The sequence below is a fragment of the Aptenodytes patagonicus genome, chromosome Z (assembly GCF_965638725.1).
Source record: "Aptenodytes patagonicus chromosome Z, bAptPat1.pri.cur, whole genome shotgun sequence".
In the NCBI taxonomy this organism is placed as follows: domain Eukaryota; kingdom Metazoa; phylum Chordata; class Aves; order Sphenisciformes; family Spheniscidae; genus Aptenodytes; species Aptenodytes patagonicus.
In genome coordinates, this window is record NC_134982.1 from 21,906,198 (window position 1) to 21,931,641 (window position 25,444).

A 25,444-nucleotide genomic window follows, 5' to 3' on the forward strand; every position below is an offset into this window, starting at 1 on the left:
TTAAACAAAGAAACAGAAAAGTATTGTTTATGCAGAGATGCTGTTTACTTTAACATTTTTAGTACGGAAAAAAAAAAGATCCCATGCTTTAAAGAAGGACATATGGCAATCTAAAAAGTAACCATGCTTTATGCTCTATTGATAGTCCCCTGAATGAAGGTTTTAGGTGAGAGATTGCTTAGAGACTTCAATGCTAAGATAAATGCCAATATAATAAAAAGGTGTGGAGGATCTTCGTCTTGGGATAAATTTGGGAACCCAGCATCATTTAAGTCTTGTAATTTTTAATACAGTATCTGCAGTAAATCTACTTTAAAAAATTAATAGAATAATAAATCCAGAGTATCTACTTTCTAAATTCTATAATCAAAAGCTTCTCTGAATATTTTAATCTACTGTTTCAAATATCTATTTAGCTAAGATGTAAAATGACATTCCAGAATGAGAACTGTTTTATGGAAAGCTATAATTTAGTATATTCATGATTGTGTAATATATTTATAATACTTTCTTAAAAACAAAACTCCATAAAACAACGCTTTAATAGGAGGAAGAATTTCTCTGGTTTTCCATAATTGCAAGTGATAACAAATATAATGTGCACTCTGTTTTCGTGCTGCCTCAGCCACTGCACCTGCCTTCTCCTGCTCTTCCCTCTCTGCCCAGACAACGTCCAGCTCTCAAACCTCAGGCAGACGTCCCCAAAGTGAGTCAACTTTGCTGCTCACACCCACAGTTCATCTTCACCCTTTCGGTAGAGGAGAACATGCCAAATCTTAAATCTGAATACAACACTGTTCATACATTTTCCTACCCTCTATGGACCTGTATATTTGGGCCCAAGGTAAGTATGGACTCTGCATTAGAGGATGGGGTTATGGAAAAAGTGCCCAGAAAGACGTTTAAACTATCTTCTTGGACAATAAAAACCAGCACTGGGGACACATGCAAAAGGCGCGGTGCTTTTTTGGTGTTCTACTGTCATTCCCTCACGATGACCTCGATACTGCTGTCAAAAACGAGTGCCACCACCCAGCAGCAGCGACGCCATGTCCACGCGGGGCTGCTGCCACCGTACAGCAGTACGGCCCGGCCCCTGCCTGCTGCTGTTTGTCAAAGGCCGGAGAAAATCCAAGTGAGGAAAGAGGAAGCAGGGACAACGGGATATGATGAAGAGGTGGCGAAATCATGGTGCGGATAGGGACTGTTACTATACAACAGACATTAACCAGCAGTCGCCATGCCAAAGGGCGCTCGGCCTCCTTCAGCCCGACTGTGGGGAACGAGGAGGGAGGCAGCAGAGGGACGGAGGCGTGGTGGGCACTGCGGGCACCCCGTGTGTGCAGGACCAAGGCCGCCGCAAACCCCCCCCCCCTCGGGTGCCCGCGGGCCGCTGGGCTGCCGGGCGCTGCGCGGCGGGGCCGGCCCGCCTCCGAGGCCCGGTCCTCTGGGGGGCGCGGCGGGTGGTGCGGGCGCCCCCTGCCGGCGGGGCGGAGCGGAAGCAGCCCGGCTGCGGGTGCAGGGATAAAGGCCGCGAAATGGCAGCGCAGCTCGGACGCTTCCCGGCCGACCCCACAGGAGGCGCGGTGCAGGGCCGCGCCACGGCAGGGGGGCGGTGTTTGTCAGCCCCACTCCGCCGAGCCCACGCGAGAGCCGCTGCCTGCCGTGCCCGCCACCGCTCTCGCTCCCCTGGCCCTGCGCCGTTGGTCCGCGGCTGCCGGCGTTGGAGCTGGGCCGGGGGGGTCCGCGCAGGGCAGCGCATCTGCCGAGGCGGCGGGGCCCGGCTCCGCTAGCTCCGTCCCCGCTTTCCGCCTCAGGGCGGGCGAACGACGCCGCGAGCCCCGCCTGGGCGCCCCGTGCCGCCTAGCCTTCCCGCAGCGCCACCGCCTCTCCGCGGCCCCGAGAGCAGTTTGCAAAACGCCGCGCCCGCCCCGCCGTCGCTCGGGCTGCGCCGCCTCCGCCCGCGCCGTCCTCTGCCGCGGCGGGCCGCCGGCCGCAGAGCATCCCGGGAATTGTAGTCCTTTCTCCCCGCCCTGGCGGCGGCGGGCGCGGGGGAGCGGGGCAGGAGGACTACAGCTCCCTGGGGTGCGCGGGAGGGAGGGGCGGAGCTGGGGGAGGAGCGCGGACAGCTCCCGTGCTGATCGCGACGCGGGTTTGTCAGCAGAGCCCGGGCGGGCGGCGGCGGCGGCTGTTGGCGTGCGCGAGCGAGCGGCGAGCGGCAGCGGAGCCAGCGGCGGACCGCGCCCGGCGATGAGGCACGAAGCGCCCATGCAGGTCGGTCCCCGGGCCAGAGCCGAGCGGAAGGCGAGGGGGCGGCGGGCGCAGTGCGGCCGAGAGCCGGGCGCTCGCGGGACGGGGCAGGAGCCCCTCCGCCCTGCAGAGGCATGGCGAGGCCGCCGGGCCGGGCTCTCCGGCTGGTGGCCAGGGGGTGTGAGGGGGAGGGTGTGTGTGTGAGGGGGCCCGGGGTGTGTGACAGGGCCCGGGGTGCGTGCGATGGGGCCCGGGGTGCGTGCGATCGGGCCCGGGGGGGGGGGGGGGTGTCGTGTCGTGTCCCTGTGAGAGGGGTCCCCCCCGGACCGTCTCGGTGGGCCGGGGACGACCGCAGCCTGTCGCGGGGCAGCGGTGGGGCTCCCCCGTCCCCCGCGCAGCACGGCTTCCCGGGCCGGGGGGGCAGCCGGAGCGGGAGGCTGGGCGGCACGGCCCTGCGGTGGCCGCCACCCCGCCGCCGTGGCCGCGGGTGGGTTTCTGGTCTCATTCGGGCAAACCGAACGGTCTTTTACAGATACTGCCCGTTGGTCGCAGCTCCCCTGGGAGTGAATGGATGTAAGTTGTTAGGTGATGAGATGTAACGAGGTCCTACCTGGATGCACAGGAAGTCGGCACGGTATCTCCACCTGCTTATTCAAGGAGCAGTTACCCATCTGCACCAGGGAGAGATGGCTCGTGGCTAGAACTGGGGGTAGCAAAGAGGTGGAACCTTTTCATCAGTTTTTATATATGGAAAAATATAATGCCCATTAGCACTGGAGAAACAGATGCTATACAGATACAAGTTACATTTTGCAGAGTTTTTAGCAGTTTCTAGGTTGTTGGTTCAAAACAGTTTACGCTGATGAACTGTACTTCAGTTATTAATTAGGACCTATTTTATAATCTCATGCAGGAGCTCTGGGGGCCCCAGACTATACATTCTAACACATGCCTGTTTTTTAATAGATCGGTCATGTTACCAGTGGATTGGTAACAAACAATCCCGCTGATTTTATACAATGCAAAGAGCATTTTTGCAGTCTGCTGTGATTTAAGTTATGAACTGCAGCTCTGTTAGCTAATATTTTTCATGCTGGTTATCTGCTCTGGCAGTAATAGAATTTCAGCCTGAAGGGAAGATCGGCATCCCCTTCAACATGCATGCTCAAAAAGAAGTCTGAAATCTTAAGTTACCTTGATATGGAGTTGGGTTTGCTTGACTTCGGACAGAGACTGATAATCTCATAAATCTTTTGCAGAGCAATTGCTCAGATGTCACATGCTGAAACCTTTCAACCAAAGAGATGCCATTCTTCAGTAAGAATGTCTTTCAGTTTTCTGATTGGAGAACAGCAATAATTAGGAAGCTGTTTAAAATGCCTAGTTCTACATGCTACATGCATGTGTTGGAAATGTTTATGTGGTATTTGCCATTTATTTACACATGCTTATTGAGATGCTGAAGTCATGTTTAGTATGTATTGGCTTTGGAGAGCATTTCATTAAAAGCAAATTTTGCTAGTAAAGGATGACAGATTGGTCACTATTGCATTTGACATTTTGACAGGTGCTGAATTCACTGACATTGTTAAATAGTTGTGGAAACAAAATGGTGGTACAACATTAAAATACAATCTAAAGAAAGGAAAGTCCAGATATTAAAAAAAAAAAATGTACTTGACACATATCAGAGAACAGCTTCTTGGGTTTTTTATATGATTGTCAGTACAAATGGAATTATTGTTAAACATAATTGAATAAAAGTCAGCAGAAATCACAGCCTTAGTATAAAAAGAGGCAGAAGAGAGCTATAAAAAACCCTACAAATTCCACTTTTTCAAGGCTGGTGAGATGGTCAAACAGTGTCTATTTTTAAGCATATCTCATCCAAAATTATAATCACAAGCATCTGGATTTTTCCAAGATGTGAAAATGCAGTCTGGCAGATAAGGTTTGATTTTTCACTTGTAGTTTCTGCATGTTTTTTTTCTTTCTTCTACTTACACTATTCCCAGCATACCCAAATATCATTCCTATTAAAGATTCCAGTAAAACAATATTATATTGTGGATTATTCTTCTTAAGAGTTCTTTCGTTTTCCAACATTCAGCTAGTATGGTTGGTCCTTGTTCAAATGTGGTTTAGACTGGCTGAACTAATTGCTTGGTTTATGTCTTTTAGCCATCTGATTTCCTATTACATGAAAGAAATGTAGTTGCTTCTTTGCACACAACAAATTTATGGAACAGTGTTACAGAGCTACCATCTCTGAATTGTAGAGAAAGAGAAAGAGTGATCAAGTGTATGTCTTTTGATCATGACAAAAACAACTCAGAGGAGAGTATAAGCATTTTTTTTTCCATTTCCATCAAGCAATAATTAAAAAGAAAACTAAAAAGTTAAAATATTTTAGCAGGATGAGAAAAAGAGCCTGTGCAGTCGCACTGTCTTTATTTATGAATTCTTTGTTTCAATCTCAAGCTTATGCCATTTCTCTGTAGACAAGAAGGGCCAACAATTACCAGAAAGGCAGCATAAACAGTCCTTCCAGAGGAGTTACCTACTGTAAAAGTTTGCTCTTGTCACCTGCTGGATATAACAGATCTGGATCAGAGTTTGTGACTACCTTTCGTTTTTCTAGCCATGTTTTCAAAGAACAGATCTAAGTGTTAGTAGTGTTTATGGCCATGGAGAGGGCTTTGGTTTAGAAGTCAAAAGCAGTAAACTCTCTTTTCGGTGAAACATAGAAGTCTGTATGGTTTCTGCACGTTCTTTTAAGAATTGGTCTGAATTAGTTGAAAGATCTGTGTATCTCTCAGTAGTTTCCCCTAAGGCTTTTGTGGTACTTTCAAAAGTGAAGACTCAATGGGAAATTCTTCGTGATTCATACACTGCTTCACTCACTTCAAGTTTCACTCCTTATCTGATTGTAGCATGCAAATTTTCCACATACCTGCACTTTGCCAAAATAAAAACGTGGGAATGTAGTTTGGATAACCTGTTCTTAGTGTTTATCAGAGCATATGGGCATTAATGGTGACAGTCTGTAGAAAATGCTAGATCTCTAGACACCCTCTCTTTCACTTGCCAGGGCATCAGATCATTTCAAAGGTGACTGAGGCCACAGAGGTGATGGAAAACTAGGAAGTGGGAAATAATCTGTAAATAATCTGCTTTGCCAAGGAAATAAATGAGAACATTTTCTTCTTAGCTTTTCATATCCTGTTGTCACTGGCAATGGTTATGCCCAGACCAAACAGGTTTATAACAGACACATCCAAGCACAATGGAGAAGGGCAATAGCAAGCAAAAAGGCTGCTTCCAGATGTTTAAGAGGTCATTGTAAAATTATGATGAAAAAAGCCAAATCAAAGCTATTAGACACAGGAGTTAGCATGGCAATTCATCTCCAATCACTCCGCAAAATTATTAGATATGTCAGACTTGGTTGAAATTAGAAGCACTGGAGTAGAAGAGCCTGCCAAGCCACTGAGCCCACAGAGCAAGTTATATACACCTTTTTGTTAACTGATCAAGCTGCATTTGGAGTTAGTAGTCCTCTTTCTGTCATTACCCTTTTTTGGAAGTGTACTGTGGAAGCTCGTTCCCTTGTTGATTAGATACTTTCTATTCTCCAGCTCACAGGCACTCAGGGCTAGTTTATACTCACTTCTTAATGTCCAGTGTCTGCTCCAATATACATCAGTCTAAATAGTTCTCATTCCCTATGTTCACTCCAGATTACTATCTAGAGAAACAAGCTCATGTTTTGCTTACTCTTTTTTTTTCAGATTTCTCTCATAAGGTAAGGCCTTCATTCTTCCGGTCTTCCTAATAACCTTCTTCTGTACTTTCCAGTTTGAACTCCGCTTTCATAAACGCTCTTGACCAGAATTGTTACTAATGGCATCTCACCAGTGCCTTAGACCGTGGCATTAGTATTTCACTTTGTCTCTTGGCCTGATGCAGCTGCTCTGGCAATTGAGAAGCTGCATAGTCTTTGCTAGTCTCATGATCCTGAGTGCTGCCCTAAATAGGTCAAATGGCAGAGAGCTGTAGCCATCTCGTCATCGTTCTCTTTCCTACCCCCCAGTAAATCCAAATGTATTTCTACTGGAGTACCTGGCCCGACACAGCTTGTATTTTTTCTTTTCAGAGCTGCACTATTTTGGTGGCTTCTTGACATCCTCTGTTAGACTAACCCACTTCAGGTGGTTTAGTCTCTGGTTTTGCCACTGTTTGGAGAAGGGGATTTTGCCGTACTACCTAGAGTGGGAATTGGAAATATGTTTCTTAAGCTACCCTTTTCATGTAGAAGATAAACTTAGGTTAAAGAAAGACAAATGAGGAATAATGCCCTAGCTCACCACAAGTAGATTCACCAGAATCCATGCGCTAGAGCCTTGCCAGAACCGTTCATTACTGCACCTTGCATTCTGCTGTCCTGGGCAGTGGCCAGCCCTGTGGCCACGTTCATGCTACTTCTGCCAATATGAAGGAAGTAGAGCTTCTTTAAAATGTTTTAGACTCTCACCTCTCTGTATCTTCCTGATATTCCTCAACTTGGCATTTCAGTATGCCACTTATAACAAAACTTTGCGTTTCTAACTACACCTTTCAAACTGGGTTATGGTATGCTTACACATATTCATGAATCTAACCTCATAATACCTTGAAGCAGATAAGCTTCTCCTGATGCTGCCAAGTACATTGGTTCACAAGCTGTGCTCTGCAGATGGCTGGCAATCCGTAAATTCCAAATAGGTTGCTGATGCATTGTCCACTGAACTCTGTTAAGTCTTATTAATTGGTCAATTAAAAATCAGATGATAAGGATTTGTGAGAATTGGCTGTGGTCTGCATCTGTGGATACTGATGTATTCGTTGAGAGCACACCAAAAGTAAGAGAGGTTAAGCAGCTTGCCCAAGATAGAGCAAAAAGGAAAACAAAAGTCATAGGATACCTCTGAAAGAGTTAGGAATAAAATCCAATCTCTAGATTATTGGTCTGGTATTTTACCTAGAAAATAATTGGTTTCTTCATGGCTGGGTTATTTTGTCATAGTGTTCTTATATATAAGGATCTTGGTAACATTTTGACTACTCTGATGATGACTTTTGATCTGCATATTAAATGCACTCACTTGGGGTGCATTCTGCATACAGTCCGGTGAGTTAAAAACATTGAATTTTGCCATTGTATTCCATTTTTTCAATATCGATTGATTATGTTTGACTAATTATATTTTACAAAAAGTGAAAAGATCACCTCACAAAAAGCAGCGTGTGCAGGGAACTCTGTCTTTTCACTAAAATAATGACTAAAGTCAGTTTCTTTTTAGAAAGCAATGGAAATGTATATATTTCTACAATGTGTATAGAAAAGGAATGTTGCTCTTTGAAACAACTGTAAATTAGCTGATCAGTGCCTATCCTTACTGCAGATAGAAACAAGGCGTTTTCCCTGGGCTTACTATCCATCTTTTCCTTTAAGACATACCTGTTATTATAGTTTTTAAAAGAAGACAATCTATTTGTGAAAGGCAAAAAGGAATGAACCTCAGTATTTTTAATCCCTTTTGCATTCCATTTTCCAGGGGCAATTCATCCTGCATTAGGCATCCAGAGTTGGGTGCATATTTAAGTGCAAACTGAAGTGATACGCAGGCCAGGGAGGTCATGGCATGCTGCTCTGCTTAAGTAAGAAAGCTGTTCAAATTAATTCTGTCAAAGAATTAGGTCCTCTAAGGCCATAAAGAGTAACATAGCCAAGTGTTTGTTACTATCATGAAGGTAGCAGGTAAACACATGCTTTTTCAGACATGAAAACCTCATGATTGAGCATGTTCTTAACCCTGCCCTGTTTTAACCTGTTCTTTTGGGATCAAGGAAACAGCTGAACATGAGACTTGAAAAGTACCTGGGTCTGATATAGAAAACTCTGCTTAATGATTAAACTTGCCTATGCCCATAAATAATCCATATTTAAGGAGTTTAAAGATGTGCTGTAAGCAGGGAAGCATACAAAGCCATCCTTTTTCGTCCTTGGACCATATTCAAGCTGGGGACATACCTTCTCCCAGTTTTGATAAGGAGCAGGCATGTCAGACCTCCAGACTATAGGTCTTCTGATCGTTGTCTTGAGCTTAGATTTCCCAGTAGACTCTCAAGTCTGTCCTGAGTCCTCTAGGAGGTGGCCTGAGACTGCCTTTGGTGCTAACATCCTGATGGGATCCCTGTAGGGATCTGAATAGGGACTTATTCTACAAAAAAGCAAGTATGCAATATGCTAATGAAAATAGCCTTATGCATTCTGTCCTCAATTTTACTAAATAAGGACAAAATTTTACTGAAGAGAAAACTCCATGTGTTTTGCTGAAAGTGATCCTTGTTTAATATATCCATTTAATCATTTGAAAAGAGGACTTTGTCAAAATAAAGGTAAGCATTTTGCTTTCTTGGAAACAGAATATCATAACATTAGCAAGGTTGGCATGTTTATTTGGTTCTCGTCCATGTATGTGGTATTTAATTACAGGTCTGAGCAGGGCATTCCTGGTGATTATTTCCAGCATTGTTTCCAAAGGAGGAACATAACATCAGCACTAGCTTCCTCAAATTTCTTTGCCAAATGCCTCCATAGTAGGGACAAGTCCTATTAGGAGTGAACTGACATATTAATACATCGGGAAGTGGGCTACAGTGCATCCCATACTTACTTGAAGTCAGCAGCTTGCATTTAAGAAAGAGAAGCATGGCAGGCATATTCACAAAGTTCAAGAGGACCAAGCATCTAGGTTTCCCTTACAGCCAGCAGAAAAATAGAGACTCCTCTAGAGTATCATTTAGAGCAGGATCCTGACGTAGGTGATGTGAATTGTACTCTGAAGAATCTGCCTCTGTGTTTACTACAGAATGAGTGAGTTTGGGAAGTAATGGCAAAGTCTTAGCACCCGTACCGAGTTTGATATTTCTTCAGACTAGTGCAGGCACTAGTACTTTTCTAAAACTCATTTGGGTTTTGGACACGAGAAAGGATCACTACTGGTAGTCTAGGGAGGCTGGCTCTCTAGGCTAAAGTTAGTCTCTCCAAACTGTTTGAATTATTATCAGTACCTCACTAACCACCTCATGATTCCCCAGGTGGGAGGTGGAGAAATTAGTCCTTTCCCATGCCTTTCCTATGCCTTCTGCATCCTGTAATAGGCAGACATACTTCTACCCCTGAAATAAAAGCTGGCTGCAATTCTGTGTTCAACTTGCCCACAATTCTGCCTGTGGTACTGCAAGTAATGAATCCGTAAGTTCAAGGCACAGTGAAGGTGTTGGTTTTTATTTTTTTATTATTTTTTAAGAACTTTTAAGGGAAATATTGCGTGGGTAATGCACATAAACACATTAATTTAGTGGAGCACTGAAATTTCTTTGTGGGGAAAGTCTGTGTTTAAAACCATCCACAGGAAACATGTTCTTACTCAGGAAGGCTACATAATGTACAAGATTTAGCAAGACTATTATTAGAATCCAGGTCTCCTGATTCCTCTGCTCACTGAATCATACTGTTTCTGAAGTGTTAGGCATTAAAGTACATGGCGATGAATTGTAAGGCACATAGGACTAAGGGCAGCAAATGAAATGAAATCTAAAATCCCCTTTTTGTAAACCTTAAGCGAGTTGAAAAAGCTACATGGAAGGCTTCCTAGGAGATAAAAGCATGAAATAAAATTATTCTTTTTCTTGCTAGAAGTGGTAACTACTAGTTTCAACTGCTGCATTACAGAGAGGACCCAGAAGGGCAGTGGAACAGGCTGCTGGGGAAAATGTACAGGTGGCATCCCCAGCCACTGCACAGTCTTTTGTCTGCTGGACTTTATTGACTTGTTGCACACTGTATGCAACATCAGCATACTCTTTACTACTTTGTAGCCAGTTGTGATTGGACTGGTATAAACAGCATTTGATTTTCTTTTTCTCATGTTTTAAGCAAAATATCCCCAAATAGTTTTACAATAAGTGAGAGCAGTGAAGGTGGACAGGATTTGTTTCTGTCTTTTGCTATAGAAATCAGAAAGATGAAAGATAGTGATGTGTATACTTGGTAATATTTAGGTTTTTGTTCTAAAACTTCTTTGTTGCATACCTGTGAAGGAAGTGAATAAATATTAAGACCAAACACTCAGGGTGCAAGCACATAGGTAACCCAGACTGCATTTGATCAAGAACTTTAGTCACTGCCAAATAAAAGGATAATTCTGAAATCAAACACTCCCTACTGCATTATTTATGAAATATAAATCTTACACTGAATTTTCTCTGAAAAGCTTACTACTTCCGTTGTCTCCTTCAGGACTTTTTGTCCCCACTTCTATATGCCTCTTCAGTAGCCCAAAGAAGCTGGCATACTGTTATTTGTACGATGAGACAGCAGAATTAGCTCAGAAAATTTATGCAGTAACTGAAAAACTGAGAAGGTGGGTTAGTGTACAGCCCTCACTCCGGTTACAGCTGTCCTCTCTGATCGCCCAAATGCACTCTGAGATGTCTAACTTAGAAAGCTTTGACATGAGCTGCTTTTCCATAAACCTTTATGTTAGAGTATGATGTCTGTCTTTCTGTATGAAATCAGCGTGCAAAAGTGTTGCCCTTAGTATTGCCAAGCTCCAAGAATTTAAAATCCTGCCAGGCTCCCAAAATACTTGAGATTTTTTCTTAAAAAGCATACGAGGTGAAACACTACCTAGTTCTAAGTTCTTTATTTTTGCCATCTGTTTTTTGAGCATCCTAGGTAGAATTTTGGTCAGGTTTTCAAGTTAACCTCTGCAACTCTCCTGAAAGCCAAAAGTGTACTTTTTACAAATGGAACCCATGATCTTTGAAGTCCCTAGAGCAAAATAAGTTTGCTATTTAGCAGTATTCAGTAATCTGTGCCTATTCAGGTGTTTTATATGGATTAGAAACTGTATTTTAAGGACTCAAATTTGAAAACATTGACAACTGCCACTTATGATGATGTTGCATTAACATTACAAATTCCAAATCTATAGAATAGACTAGAACTAGAAAAAATCAAGACTTTATTTCAGAGGTATATACGCAGCTCACTATTTAACGGTACGATAACTGAAAGCTGGTAAAGGCAAAATGCTTTGAATAAGATTATAGGCATTAAAAAAGACAGCAGCATATTTACAGTAAAATAAATGGTTCGAGAATTTTATCAGATGTAAAACACATTAAGCTTTTGCTTGGAAATACACCTCCTATGTCATAACACAGCATTGATCTCTTATTTCATTCTTGTACAAGTGGAGTATCTTTGTCTATAGTTTCACCATCTATATCACATTTTCTGATGGTAGATCTTTTTAATGATATACTCAAGAACTGTCCTGGATTTTTAGAATTATTATTTTTTTTGGTACTAGTCACCAGTGATATTTACATCCTCTTTGCAACCAGAACTATTACCATGGACACAAGAATCATAAAAAAGAATTAAACCTCTGTGAACTTCTTCTTCAGTTCATTCATATCTGGTATCAAAAACTCAAATAAAATCTAAATGTTTCCAGTTTTATATAATACAAGAGACAATAAACTATTTCTTTTTATTTTGAATTACAGATGGCATCTGCTCAAGATTCCAGATATGGCCAGAAAGATACATCTGACCAGAACTTTGATTACATGTTCAAACTGCTCATTATCGGCAACAGCAGTGTTGGGAAAACCTCCTTTTTGTTCCGATATGCTGATGATTCCTTTACGTCTGCATTTGTAAGCACAGTTGGGATTGATTTCAAAGTAAAAACGGTTTTCAAAAATGAAAAAAGAATTAAGCTACAGATTTGGGTAAGCCAAAAATAATAATTCTATGAACTAAGCAAGCTGTAGCAGTTTAATAGATAGCATTTAAGCTACTGTAGATTTGCAATGAGTGTCATAACCTTTATATATATATATATATATACATATGGCATAGTAATGAAAAAGCAGTTAATTATTTCCTGCCTCATTTTTCTGTCTTGAATAATAGAGTGTAGACAGTATTTTTAAGATATTGAAGTACAGCAGAGTATATATTCTGAATTAAATTCCATTAAGAAACAACACAGGTTGACACATATTGATCTGTGCAGTGAGGTATAAACAACAGTGCAATATATAGGCTATTGAAAGTGATACATATTATTTAAAAGTACCTTGAAATAACAGTTAGGATCTGGTTTCTTCCCACAAAAATTATAAATTCAGGTAGGAGCTATGATAGTGGATGCATAACAGAAGGCATAATTTTTTGCTCTATTAGTTATATTTGTCATCCTGATCACCTGAAATATGTTCCTTCTTCTGCTGAGGAAGAAAACGTGGAAAGAGAGAGTGTGACAGCCATGTTGCCAAAATGTACAAAACCCCTTGTCCCCTGCCTACACCTTAGAGATGGTAGAAAGATGCCAAATGTAGGAAAGGGTGATGCCAGGGAATAGGTGTTCCTTTCTGCAAACTTTCCTCAGAAAGAAAGGATAGCCAAAACTTACTTATGCGGGAACCGCTGATGCTCACATCTTCTAATTCATGGGTGATAGAGTGATACTCACTTAAAGGAGAGGGGGGGGTAGCAGAACATTTAACAATGTGGGACCTGGAGTTAAAGCTTCAGGTGTTTGACATCTTCCTTGGGTGCTTGAAGATTTTGAGCAATGTTTCCTTTGTGAGACAGCCTTATTAACCAAGATTTTCTTTTTTTGTGCATGAATACAAGTAATTTAAGAATTTATTTAATGATGGGCAGCCATTAAATCTCAGGAAACCTCAGATCAATACGACCAGTTCATCTAACATGTTTTGAACAGCAGATAAATTGAATATCTTTTTAATATGGCACAAAGGTGAATTTCCCAGAGTTGCCTAGGCTATATCTCCTTCATTTCTTTTTAGGTAAGCTTCAGCCCTTGATCTCTCAAATCATTTGTTGTTCTATGCCCTCTAGGAACTGGAACACAGACTCTTTGCCTCTCAACTTCTCTACCTTTTTAAGCTTAGATTCTTGCTACTATCATAACAGTGCTACATACTAGGTAACTGTATGTCATGTGCATGCTTTCACTGCAATAACTTGCTAGTTTCGTTGTAGTACTTTAATGTTGGAGATCACATGGTAATTCACATTGACATTATCTTATTTTTTTATAATGGAGCAATAAAATTGTGTTCACATTATAGTCTTTACACAGTTCTTTTAATCACCAAGTACCCTCTACAATCGATTTTATTGTTCATGTCTCTCCTAGCAAAAGCAGCAACGTTAGTTTATGATGTTGTATTACTGTGATTCGTTTGACACCAGTACATTTCTCATAATGCCTTTCCACAGCAGACTACAAATATGTGCTTGGCTCAAAGCAGTCCATTAATCTAAATGTGTTCAGGGCTATCCATGGCATAGAGAGGATGTAGCAGCTATATTCTTGCCAGCTGGAATAAACTTCCAATTCTAGCAAAACAGACATGTTGTTGTTCTTTGCATGGCAGTAACATGCAGAGTCCAAACGGACTCTGACAGTCCTTGCCTGAAAAAACTTGCAATTGAAATGAGTGAAACAAACACAAGGGCTCCATGTCCCATAGGGAACAGAGGCTCAGAGCATGGAAGACACCTTTCTAAAGTCACCTACCACGACGTAGAGTTAGGGACAGGACTTCAGATCTTACTTTCATGCTAAAGCTTTTTACCCCAGCCAGCACTGCATCTTGGTTTGGGTTTTTTTCCAATTAAAATTTTACTGCCAGTTCTTAAAAGGCCTTGTCATTGCCAAATTAACTCAAATTGCAACAGCTCACAATTGCTGTTTGCACTTTTTAGATGGAGTATTCTGCATTGAAGCATTGTGTTGCAGTTGTGCTTGCTAGTAAATTGGTTGACTGTTGCACCTCTGGGACCTTAAATAAAATCAGTTAAGTATCTCAGAAAGCTATTCTAGTGCACAAAATCTGAAATAGAGCACTGTTACCCCATCTCATAAGCTATATCAACAGCCGTGTGTTGTTCTCAATATGCAGTACCTGTATATGTAACATCTGTCTATATTATATTATACTTTTTTACTTTTCTTTGATTATGCAAGTGTCTTTCTAAAATGAATAGCACTCCTGCAATATCCATTTCCATTTCACACTGCATTTCTGAAAGACCATTTATATTAGATAAAATATAAAATGGAATGAATCATAGTGAGTGTGATTTGATATTAATTCTGAGTAGAAACATGCATGACGTTATAACATTTCCTTCAAAATCACTGGCAAAGTATTTGGTGACATCATGTGATAAATGATATTCAGCATATATGAACTAAAACATTGTGAAAAATCTCACAGGTTTGAATAGTCAGAAGAAACTGGAAGTGCAACTTTAAAATGCGTTCTGAATTACAAGGTCAGAACTGGATTACTTTGCCATGTACTGCAGTGAAGAAATACATGGAATGCCGCTGCTCTGCTGTCCTTGCCTGGCAGTAAGATGCAGAAATGTGTAAATAGTAATGCTGCTAAAAGTCACTAAAATTCCCTAGCTAGAGACACAGTTAATACAACATGTGTCCTTTTACAATTTTGTACATATTCTTCTTGGGTAGACATTTAAACTTCATGTTTAATAGCCCTTTTGGCATGATACTTTGTGTTCAACTTGAAGCATGTTGGAGTTTGAAACACTGATTTCCTCAGAATAAGATTCTCATATGTTTACCAGTGAAGGGCACAAGTTTGTTTGACAGTCTGCATGGGCACTCGAGGAAGCAGAATCATTATTTCTTAATAAAATTCACTGTGTGATTATCACAGATGAACTAGCAAATGTTAACAGGTTGAAGTAGCTGCTGTCTTACATACTGGTCTTTTGTTTGTTTGAGGTTTTTTCTTGCTTGGAGGCAATGGTGTCTTATTCTTGGATTCAAAGAACCTGAATTGAATTGTCTTCTTTCGTTGTTCAAGTCAGGGAGGATGGGGCTCTCTCTAGTACTTACCATTGTATCTTTTTCATATGGTCAGAAAGAGCCTGCTGGGAGCACTGTAACGTTTGCTTTTTTTCCTTCTGAGCCAAACACCTTCTTTCCACAGTATTTCTTACTGGAATTGAGACAGGTTCAGAGTTCAAGTGCTATATTCATTAGTGATAGCACATTACCTTGTCATAGGACCACCAGCTGGCCCTGAAATTTTGTTTCACAGCAAGTTATAAATGTGACAACCCTGGTGTAGACATTACGAAGACAGCACATTAACAGGGTTTTTACCTTTTAAAGGAGAGAAATGCATAAAAAAGGCGTTTTACCTAAAAAGGTATTGATTTCGCAACAGAAACTATAAGAAATTTTGGAAAAGAATTGTGTCTGTATGCGGCACATACGTGCATAAGCTAAAAGTCCATCAGAGGGCTTTAGGATGTTTTACAGTGTCAAATAATAAACCACAACACATTTTTCCTCCATTTGGTTTGAGCTAGTAATATTAAAGGACTGGAAGGCTATAAGATTCTTTCAGTTTCAAACATCTAGATTTCAAATTATGTTGAATTAAAAAAACCAGCTTGTCAATACTAATTCTGACAAAAATACACGCTAAAGAAAATGATTAAAAACTCAAAGAGGTGCGAATCAGAAAACAAAATTAAGTTTAGCCTTATAAATCTACCACTGTATTCACTACATAAATCACTACATTCAGTATACCCTGTAGCTGTGATGCCATAAAGGTTTGCACTACTTTTGTAAACTGTAAATGGTTTAATAGAAATAACAGACTGCAAGAGCTTATGGAGAAAATATAGGCTAATTTGGACAGTAGAATTTGTTAGCTAACATTTGTCAAAATAAATTATTAGAATAGGGGAAAAAAAGAAAAAATAAAGTGCAGATATTGATTCCTAGAAAACAGAATAAGATTTACAAAAACAGGTCAACATATTTGTTTAATTGACAGTATATCCATGCCACATCTTTAGTTCATGTTTAAAATTTACTTGATCAGAACTCTGAGTGATTTCTGATTTCAGTACAAATTTTATTTGAGGAATAAAGCATGAAGTTTTCCCTCTCTGATCTGTTTATTACACAAAAATGTTCTAACTGCATTCATACAGCAATATTTGCATAGTTTCTATGTGATTGCAGCACTTTAGTGCAAACATCAAATAAGAACACTGCACTGCCTTTTGCTGCTTAGATGCCTTTTACCTGGGACTAGCCATAGACTTCATGGACTAGGTACAATGATCACACACAAATAAAAGTTATCCTCCTAGAGAAGACAGTGTAAGAGCTGTTTGTGTCAGCATATCCTTCCTAGAACTGTGTGTGACAGTTTCATTTGATACCCAAAATGTTGCTGTCTTCACTTCAACTGTTTTCTATAAATTGTCATAGGGCTTAGGGACTAAGTGAGGACTAGGTTTTATAAGCTGAATGAGGAAATCCAATGTCATCATTCAATAATTAAAACCATAGTAGCTGTTAAAAAAAAAATCAATAAATGTTAGGCACCTGATTTTTTGCTCTACAAGCTCCCTAACAGTTCTTTAGCAGTAAAAAGGGGTTCAGTTAAAATGAGGATAATTCTGTGTGTGTGTGTGTTTTTGTTAGAGGGGTCTGTGGGAGTACCAGTATGAATGAAAATTGCCTTGATATTGGAGACTTTAAGGGATATCCTACAGTATTGGTTTGGTTTAAGCTGCCCTCCAACAGGTGAATGTTATCCCAGTTGGGGCTGGATATTGTTAGCCTAAAATATTCCCTTTCTTCTCCTTTGCTTTTTTTCTACACAATACATATCTTTGAAGGGCCATGAATAATATCTACTGCTGTATTATTTCATGAAGTGCTTCTTATATCTTCATTGAGAGCTCTTCCACTTATGTGCAAGTCATATTTGGTATACTTTATTTCTCAGAAATGCTGGCATTCATTAATCATTATTTTTCCATAATTGGTTTTTTCCCCCTATTTTTTGTAGCACCTGGTGTTTTCAACAACAAATACTAAAGATTTACACAGCCAAGGGAAAGCCCATTATAGTATAGACAGTAATATTGTGTTCAGATCTCAGCCAGAGAACCAGCAGTAGTTTTTAATCTTTGTATAGTTTGGGGATCTTAGTTACTTCCAGAAGTTGTATATTTTCCTTAATTCAGGGATTCTTAGTGCTCTCTTTACCTTGCCCTGTTTATTCTGTATTCTGTTTCTTGTACTGGTTCTTCTGTTTTTATTAAAGTTGTGCCCATGGATCCAATTCAGCTCAGGTTTCCATTGTTTTAGGTAAGTAGCCAAGAAAAAAAAAGGAATAGTTCACTTGTAGCCAGTCAATTGGGAATGAACAGGTGCGAAGGGGAGAGGGACATGGTTTAGTGGGCCTGGTGGTGTTGGGTTGACGGTTGGACTCGATGATCTTAGAGGTCTTTTCCAACCTCAATGATTCTATGATTCTATGATTCTATGGCTAATGTAGATATTTGTCGGCAAAAAGAAAACTGCTTACCTAAAAAGCAGACAAGACAGCTTGCCTTTTCTCTAAATTTTAGTTAGATGCTAGTAGTTTATATACTCTATGTAATGTATACATAATGTAAATAGTTTATATAGCTTGAAGTTTAAAGGCATCAGAGCAGAAGGAAATACAAGCAGAGACTGAAAAGATAATATGTGCGCTGCTATTTGAAGTTTGACTGCAATTGCTCATACAGTGAGGCATGATGTGAGAGAAAGCACCAAAGAGTCTAGGTGAGAATGGGACCAAAAGTTTATGAGACAGGGCGCCATAAATGGTATAAAAACTCAGAAGCAGTTACAGATACTACATGTGATGGCTTATATTATTTCCTTGCAAATCTCACCGCAAAAGTGGTAACAGTTGTGATACCTTTAGTGGTATCCTTTAGTGGAAAACACAAAACTGAACTCTGTAAAACTTTGCAAGAAATGCTGCCTTGGGACCTATTCTGGGTGTAAAATATAGATGCATCCATTATATACAATACAGATCTTCTAAAACTGCTTGATGTATTTCTTGTATAGAACCAGGGCCCAGTCTTCAGTGCCAAAGAAGGTCTTGGCAATGTAAAAGGCATACTCAGTTCAGATGGACTTCAGTGCAAAAAGCACGTGCTGTATGCTTTGTGAGACTGGCCACGTGGCCAGTGATGGCACTTTTAAAAATTATATGCTTTTATTTAAAAGGTAGCACTGGCTATTCAAATATTGATGTGACATTACAATTTTATTGCTATAAAAAGTACATGTCTTGAGGGTTTTGAACATTGGTGCTAAACCCAACTCAAAAAAAAGATGGTGCCTGTCACTTCAGCACCCTGGCTAGAGAGCCCTGTGGCCTGATCGCGTGTGCTTGCTCTTACACTCATACGCACCAAAGTGGTTGCAAACTCCTGGCCTCAGGTAGTTTGAAGAGGAAACTTGAGGTAAATGTCAGTCCTGCAACTGCAACTAGCATTAAATTCCACTATTTTTCCCAATATTCCAATGGTTTTGTGAAAGCCTTCTGTAATATTAGGTCAAAGATTTTACTCTTTTGCAAAGTTCTGTGCTTTACAAAACCCTCCATTGCCTACTTCAACAATTTTGCTGTATAGCTTTGCTTGCGGCATAGAAATCAGGTCCGTGTGACCAGCTTAGCACTATATACATCATAGCTGGACTTTAAATATTCTTCGACAAAGACTCCTGTTATCAGTAAAATGATACATCTGTATTCAAAGGCAAAGATTAATTGGAAAGAGAAGGTGGCATTTAGTATAATTAAAATTCTAAATAAGGCTTATCTCACTGTTTAAGTGGAAATTTCCACGGGAATTCTTTAAAAGAAACTGAGCCAGTTTAAGACACTTTCTAGAACACTTTTCTATAGTGTGTCTTAGACAGTTTTCTTCATCGGACTCCTGGGAAATGCATCCTGCCATTGTTTAGACCAACAAATCATCATCCTGCCAGACCTAAAGTAATTGCAGCTCCCCCTAACTTGTGACCAGGCAGTCTGGTATAACATTTTTTCAGCTGCCTTTGCCTTCCACATCATGATCTGCGAGTTACCAGCTTTTCCCATGTAGAGAAGCATATACCAGTGGAAGAGCTGTCATGGACCAGTACTTACATGTGTGCAATCATTTTATAGATGCTACATGGGCTCCTTAAAAACTGGTGGTGAGAAAGGGAAAGGGAAGATTGAAAAGTCTTTCATACATGTGTACCTGAATAGCAAGATCTTTGATTTTGCTCGAAGTGAGGAGTCAGGATGGGAAGGAAAAAGGGAATGGAATGATTTTGCTGTGATAGGGGTCTGAAGCAAGAAGAATAACCTTGGGCTAATGTTGAAAAACAAATAAGCTATTTTAATTGTTCAGGCTCAATAAAATCCAGAGAAATCTGACAGTATGCTTTAAACTGTGAGATGCAACTTATACTTACTAAACTATCATTTTAAGAAGCAAGAATAAGTCTATTTCTAAAATGAAATTAATGTTGACAGCATTCCTTAAAGTGAAATCAACTATGCTGCCAGGTCCTGTGAACCATTTTAGCGGCACATTTAGGACATCTATACAGCTGCAGTGAATCTATAAAGAAAATAAAAGCCCTTACAGGCTCTTCGCTGCATTTTAATAAGATTCGTGTTGTAGATTAGAGCAAAATGTTGCACTCTTGCTGTGCAGTTGTTGCTTTGAAATCAGGGGACCAGAGCCTTGGATGGGAGCCTTAATGTAAATACCATGAAAAAGGGAGCACAGAAACAGTATTTAAAGCTCATTTTTGCCTTCTCCTACTGCTCAGTGCAAGCTGTTTCCCTGTGCTGTGTTAGAACAGCTTGAAGTCATTCTGAAATTATGCTGGGTTGAGAGGGGCACAAGTGACTGAGGCAGGGTGGGAGTCACACAAAACCAACCCATTTTTATTTAACGCTACCCAATTTGCATTATGTTCTGGAAGTGAACTTCGGTGCATTTTGTAAGAAGCCAGAGCTATAAGGGGCTCTGTGTCATGTCAGGATGTTTGTAGTAGCTAACACATTATGGACAATGCATCCAGCTTTTACATGTGAAATGATGACATCAAGCGCAACAGCATCCCTGGAGGATTTAGCTCTGTATTTCTTGGTCAGCTAAGAAAAATCAGTTAGGGTATTGGTTGCATTTTTTTCTAGTAGAGAAGCTGCTTTTTCCACTTTTCTTTCTTTTCAGTGTAGTTGAAGGCTAATCTCCTTCAATCTTTTCTGAATAAATGTATTGTTCTTCTGTAATCATCTTGGTATTTTCTGGTTTAACCCAGATTGTTTTATTACTCACTGCTCATAAACAAATTCTTTCCACAGTTTTTATCTGTTATGACTTTATTTATTCATTAATTGCTGTTTGAGAAACAGAGAATTCTACCTCAATGAATTCAGTCAACAACTCAGATGGAAGTTGTCAATGCTGTAATTTAACCAACTTGTTTACTCTAAAATTAGGATGGTACCTAGGTATACAGAGTTCTTACTTTTCCTGCCCATCAGGTTATTATTTAGATGTATTTATAAAAAGAAAAAGGAATTTAGGCCTGTCACAGGAAATCAATTGTTCTGTTCTGACAGCGAGAATGATACTTGGTGGACATTTTTGCCCCATATAGATTGGATACTATTGACTTTGGTTTATTTTATTTGGAAATAAACCCAACCCTGCAGAAAGGAATATGAAGTAACCTCTCACGGGGGTTTCTGGTTTTCCTTTCTAGACGATTTGGTCTGTCACACTGGCTAGCAAGGCCTATATTTGTTCAGCTCAATGAATCATTCTAGGATGAGCTGAGCTAAAAAAAGCCTGGAAGTGTAATATTTTATAATTATATATTCACCTGTAATTAGGACTCCTATTTTCTGCAGTGTCCTGAAAGCTTCTGGGACTGCTTATTTCTGACCTCTTCTCCAAAAGATACTCAAATTCTAGTCATCATACGAGTCTTCTTAACAGCAATAAGTGCAATTTACTTCAACTGTAATTTCTTTGGAGAAATCTATTTGTGATTAGAGTTCCTAGATTTTAGTGGATATGATCACACATGAAATGGCTTCACCTATGCTAACTGTGAACTAGAAGTGCGAGAGTGAAGTGTGGAAGCATCCCAGTTGGCTGGATGTAAATGTAAGATTCTTTAACTGTATGACAAAAGGAATCAAGGAAATTTCCTGGAAAAGGTGGAGTTTAGTAATGAAAAGAAGGGTGGGTAAGGAACTAATGACAAGCTGTCTTGAAAGGAGAGGACATCAAACTTAGAATGCATTGTGGAAAAGTTTTACGACTCAAATAGTAAACTTAATGCATAGTAGGAATATGCTAACAAAACTTGTTAATGATGGGAAGTTGAGAAGTGTTACCAGTATAGAAGAGGATTAGTATATCATACAGAAAAAAATAGTGACTTTCAAGTGTCAAGTAATAGAAATGGAATTTATTTTTACAGTACCAAATTGGGCACTTTGGGAACAACAATAAGAAATTATTTTATAAAATAGAAGTTACTCAGTTAGCAACCACTGAAGAAAGGCACAATCTAGATATATGAGAAAGAGAAAGGATTCCTATCAACCATCCAATGAAAAACAGTTAATATGGCTCTTGCATGTGCCTGGTGAGGTATTTCCAGAGGAAATGGGACTTTTCCATTATCTACTGCACTGGAGATACTTCATATAGAGAAAGGAACTCAAACTGAAGACAGGTGCAGAAAAACCCTATTGTAATGAGTAGAGGAACTAAAGGAAATAGAAGAAAACAAAAAGTGTTGCTTTTTTACTCTAGAAAACAAAGGCAAGACTAGTGCTTTGTTTTTTGATGAAGTAATTTTTTTTTCAATAAATATACTTAATTTTGTCCAAAATGCACAATTCTCCACTGAGAAACAGTTTGGACAGGAAAAATATGTAGGCACGCCTGTTATTTACATGACATCAATGTGCTGTTAGAAGAAACGTGTAACAAATGAATAGGATATGCACTGATGGTCTGTATAACAGACAGAGGTATTCACGAATTGGCTTAGAAAGCATGTGTGGAGTTTGGCTGACAAATGACACATACACTGTTCTGAATGCTCCCAATGCTCCCTCCCCAAACATACACTGGAAATTAATGCTTGTATGATATTTTGAATATGGCAGTGGTCTTACTTACAGTACCTCAAGGACTCAAGTATTTGTCTTGCTTCATGTCCATGAACCACCATCCTTCTTCCTGTTCTTATTTAGGCTAAATTCCTTTTGGGAAGTCCACCCACGCACATGCTAAGAATGCTTTCTTCGCAGCACTCTGCTTCAGGCAGTTTAATGAAATGAGGGGGTCAGAATAGTGTCATTAGTTGGCTGCATCCCATAAGATAGAGCTGGTGGTGGGTAGGAACAGTCATAACAGAAGTGTGACTCAAGGGCAATCAACAGGAAATCAATTTGTTCATTGGATATGATGAGTCTAGTAGACAAAGAAACTCACTAGACAGTAGCTGAGTGTCAACATGTCTGTTTGCCATGTTGCAGGGAGTATAGAATCTATCAATGCAGAAAGGCATCAAAAAGATCATATAATGGCAAGGGGGGTTGTAGTTGCTTTGGCTGGGAAATGGAAAGGCTGAGAAAACCAGTATTGGGCTAATTAGAGGGGAAGGGAGAAAAAAATGATGTGATTGAAACACATATGAGCAGTCTTCTGAAAATGAATGTCAGACCTGAAGCAAGATAGTAATTAACAGCCTGAAGGATAAAAAGACCTTACAGAAAAGTCAGATAGTCCAGGAGAAATGCCTCTACACTGAAGATAATGAATGCCATTGTGATTGTACAGGAACAGGAGTCTTAAAAGCTAAATGGAAGAAACAATGATAGAAGATGACATTTGTATATAACACCCTTAATAGGACATCAGCTCTGGGGATTAAACCCATATATATTTAGAGCTAAAATCATGAGCACTTCCTGCTTTATTTGAAAGGCTAAGACTGCCTATGGAAATATCCTGTTGTAAACCAGCCATTATAAGGGCTGGTCTATATGAGAGGAGTGAGCCTGTGATTTTAAAGGGGTAGAAAAAAGAAAACCTGGAGTCTCTTCATACATTCTGTCAGTCCCATACATGTAGATAAGCAATGGAAGTCCTTGCTAAAGGACATTGCATGTGGTAAAAGTTAGCATGAGTTAAGAGAAGTCTGGGCAAATTCATGGAAGAGATACTGAGAGTATTTATAGACATAGAAACTACTTCTACTTCAGGGAGTCACAGAGCTGCATGTGGTTGGAGGTTAGGGGGATGTTAAAAAGAACTATTATAAATGTCCACCTTGCTGTTACAATTTTCCCTAAGCATTTAATCATCAACACTGTGACAGAGGATACTGACTAGATATACTTTTGATCTGACCCAACAAGACTGGTTGTACATAAATGTTTATTTACCTGTAAAACAGATCAGTTCTTTGCCTTCTTCCAGGAAAAGCTTCCCTGTTTTTTATGAAGCTGTATTTCCTAGCTAGAAAAGTGCAAGAAAATTCAGTCATAGCCATTTTAATACTCAGGCGTCTGTCATGTACAAATGAGCCTTAATACTTTGAAAATAACAGGATCCAGGGAAATAGGAATTTTACCTGCCTGTCCCTTACAACAAGGTTTTCTGAGAGCTGTCATGTAATAGTACACAAGTAGGCACAGAAAAGGTTGGAGGTGAGGCATGGCAGGACTGCAGTCTTCTTGTTTCATCATGGTGAAGGATGCAGGGTCAGGAACTGGGTGGATTCCAGGAAATCTTATGGTAATACTTGTGCTTTGATTCCCATTTTTAAAGGATTGCTAAGAGGCTAAAGTTGGTATAATTAACTTGTAGTTCCTGATAGATTACATGCTAGCTTTTTTTTGCTAAATTATAAAATTTCTTTACTTCTTTTTAAGCCTCAGATATCACAGTCTATTTCCTTCTGAATTCCTTTAGAAATCCTAGGCCCCAATGCAGTGGTTCTTAGCCATTCATATTTGGGCCTATGCTGTCCTGTAGGACAGCCAGACATGGTCTGTGAAATGACCACAGGTTAAAAAATAAAACACATTCTCACACATGTAAGCAAGGAAACAAAATGAGGGAAAATTAGTAGTTTGCATTGTTAGCCCAACCTGTATTTGGCTAGAAATAAACACTCTTGTGGGGCATCTCTGAAAAATAAGTTGAGTAACCTTGACTTAGAAAGTCCTATTTTCCTTCTGCAAACATAGAAATGCTACTATCTCCTACTGACTTGCATTAACCATTCTCTCTTGAGTTCTTAGTTTCTTTTTTCTTCTTCCTTTGTATAAACTATGGAGTTCACTCTGACCACAGCACAGCCCTTGGGACTAAATTCTCTGATATTTTCCATTTTGTATTGCCAGCTAGGAAGTGAAATAGAATTGTATGACTTTCCTTCTCTTTGCGTATAAAAGAATAAGTAAATATGTACACCTTCTTTGTCAGAGTAGGAGAAGGTTTTCAGGGAAGACTGGCTTAGGTTTGGATAAGGAGATTGTTGTATTTTGAACATGTTCTGGGAAGATGCTAGGAGCTGTCTCTGTTGACAATGATGGACACCTGTTCATCTAATACATCTTTTGTCTCAGTGCAATCACTGCACAAAGCAAAGTTTCCAGTACACAGTGTGCTACCACGCAAAGGGTCTCAAACACAAAGCAATGACACAGGAGCACAGCATGGCAGCCCTCACATAGTAGAAACAGGTAATGTTTTTCTAAACCTTTTTAAGTTTGGGTACTTTTTTCTTTTCCCTTTTGCTTTTCTACCTGATTTACTTCCATGTAGTACAGTGAGAACATAAAGAGTACCCAATGGGTTTGCCTAATTAACAGCCCAACTCCAGATAAACTCTGCTGAGTACAAAGGTAAATTTGTTTTGGTTTTTTTTTTCCCTATGTACAGAAGTTCTTAGGGTATAGGATCGTTCTGAAGGTCAGGAGAATTCACTTTCTACAGCTGTTTCTTTCTGATTATGCAGAAGGGAGCCTATGTTAATGATTTGCGCAAATATAACTTTCAACAGATCAAAATGAGTGTATGTCTTTTGTAAGAACTTGAGTTTTCAAGAGTAGCACTCATCTTTTACTATGTCTGTTTCTTTTGGAAGCA

At 40.0% G+C, this 25,444-nt stretch overlaps 1 protein-coding gene across 1 annotated transcript in view; it reads left to right on the forward strand.

Annotated features, from left to right (window-relative positions):
- The first annotated feature begins 2,196 nt into the window (after positions 1 to 2,196).
- RAB3C (RAB3C, member RAS oncogene family) overlaps positions 2,197 to 25,444 on the forward strand; it is a 138,638-nt gene continuing 115,390 nt past the window's right edge. The window contains exons 1-2 of the mRNA XM_076362969.1: positions 2,197 to 2,274; positions 11,875 to 12,102. Of these exons, the coding sequence (XP_076219084.1) occupies positions 2,251 to 2,274; positions 11,875 to 12,102 (252 nt within the window). The 5' untranslated portion in view covers positions 2,197 to 2,250. The remainder of the gene's footprint in view (positions 2,275 to 11,874; positions 12,103 to 25,444) is intronic.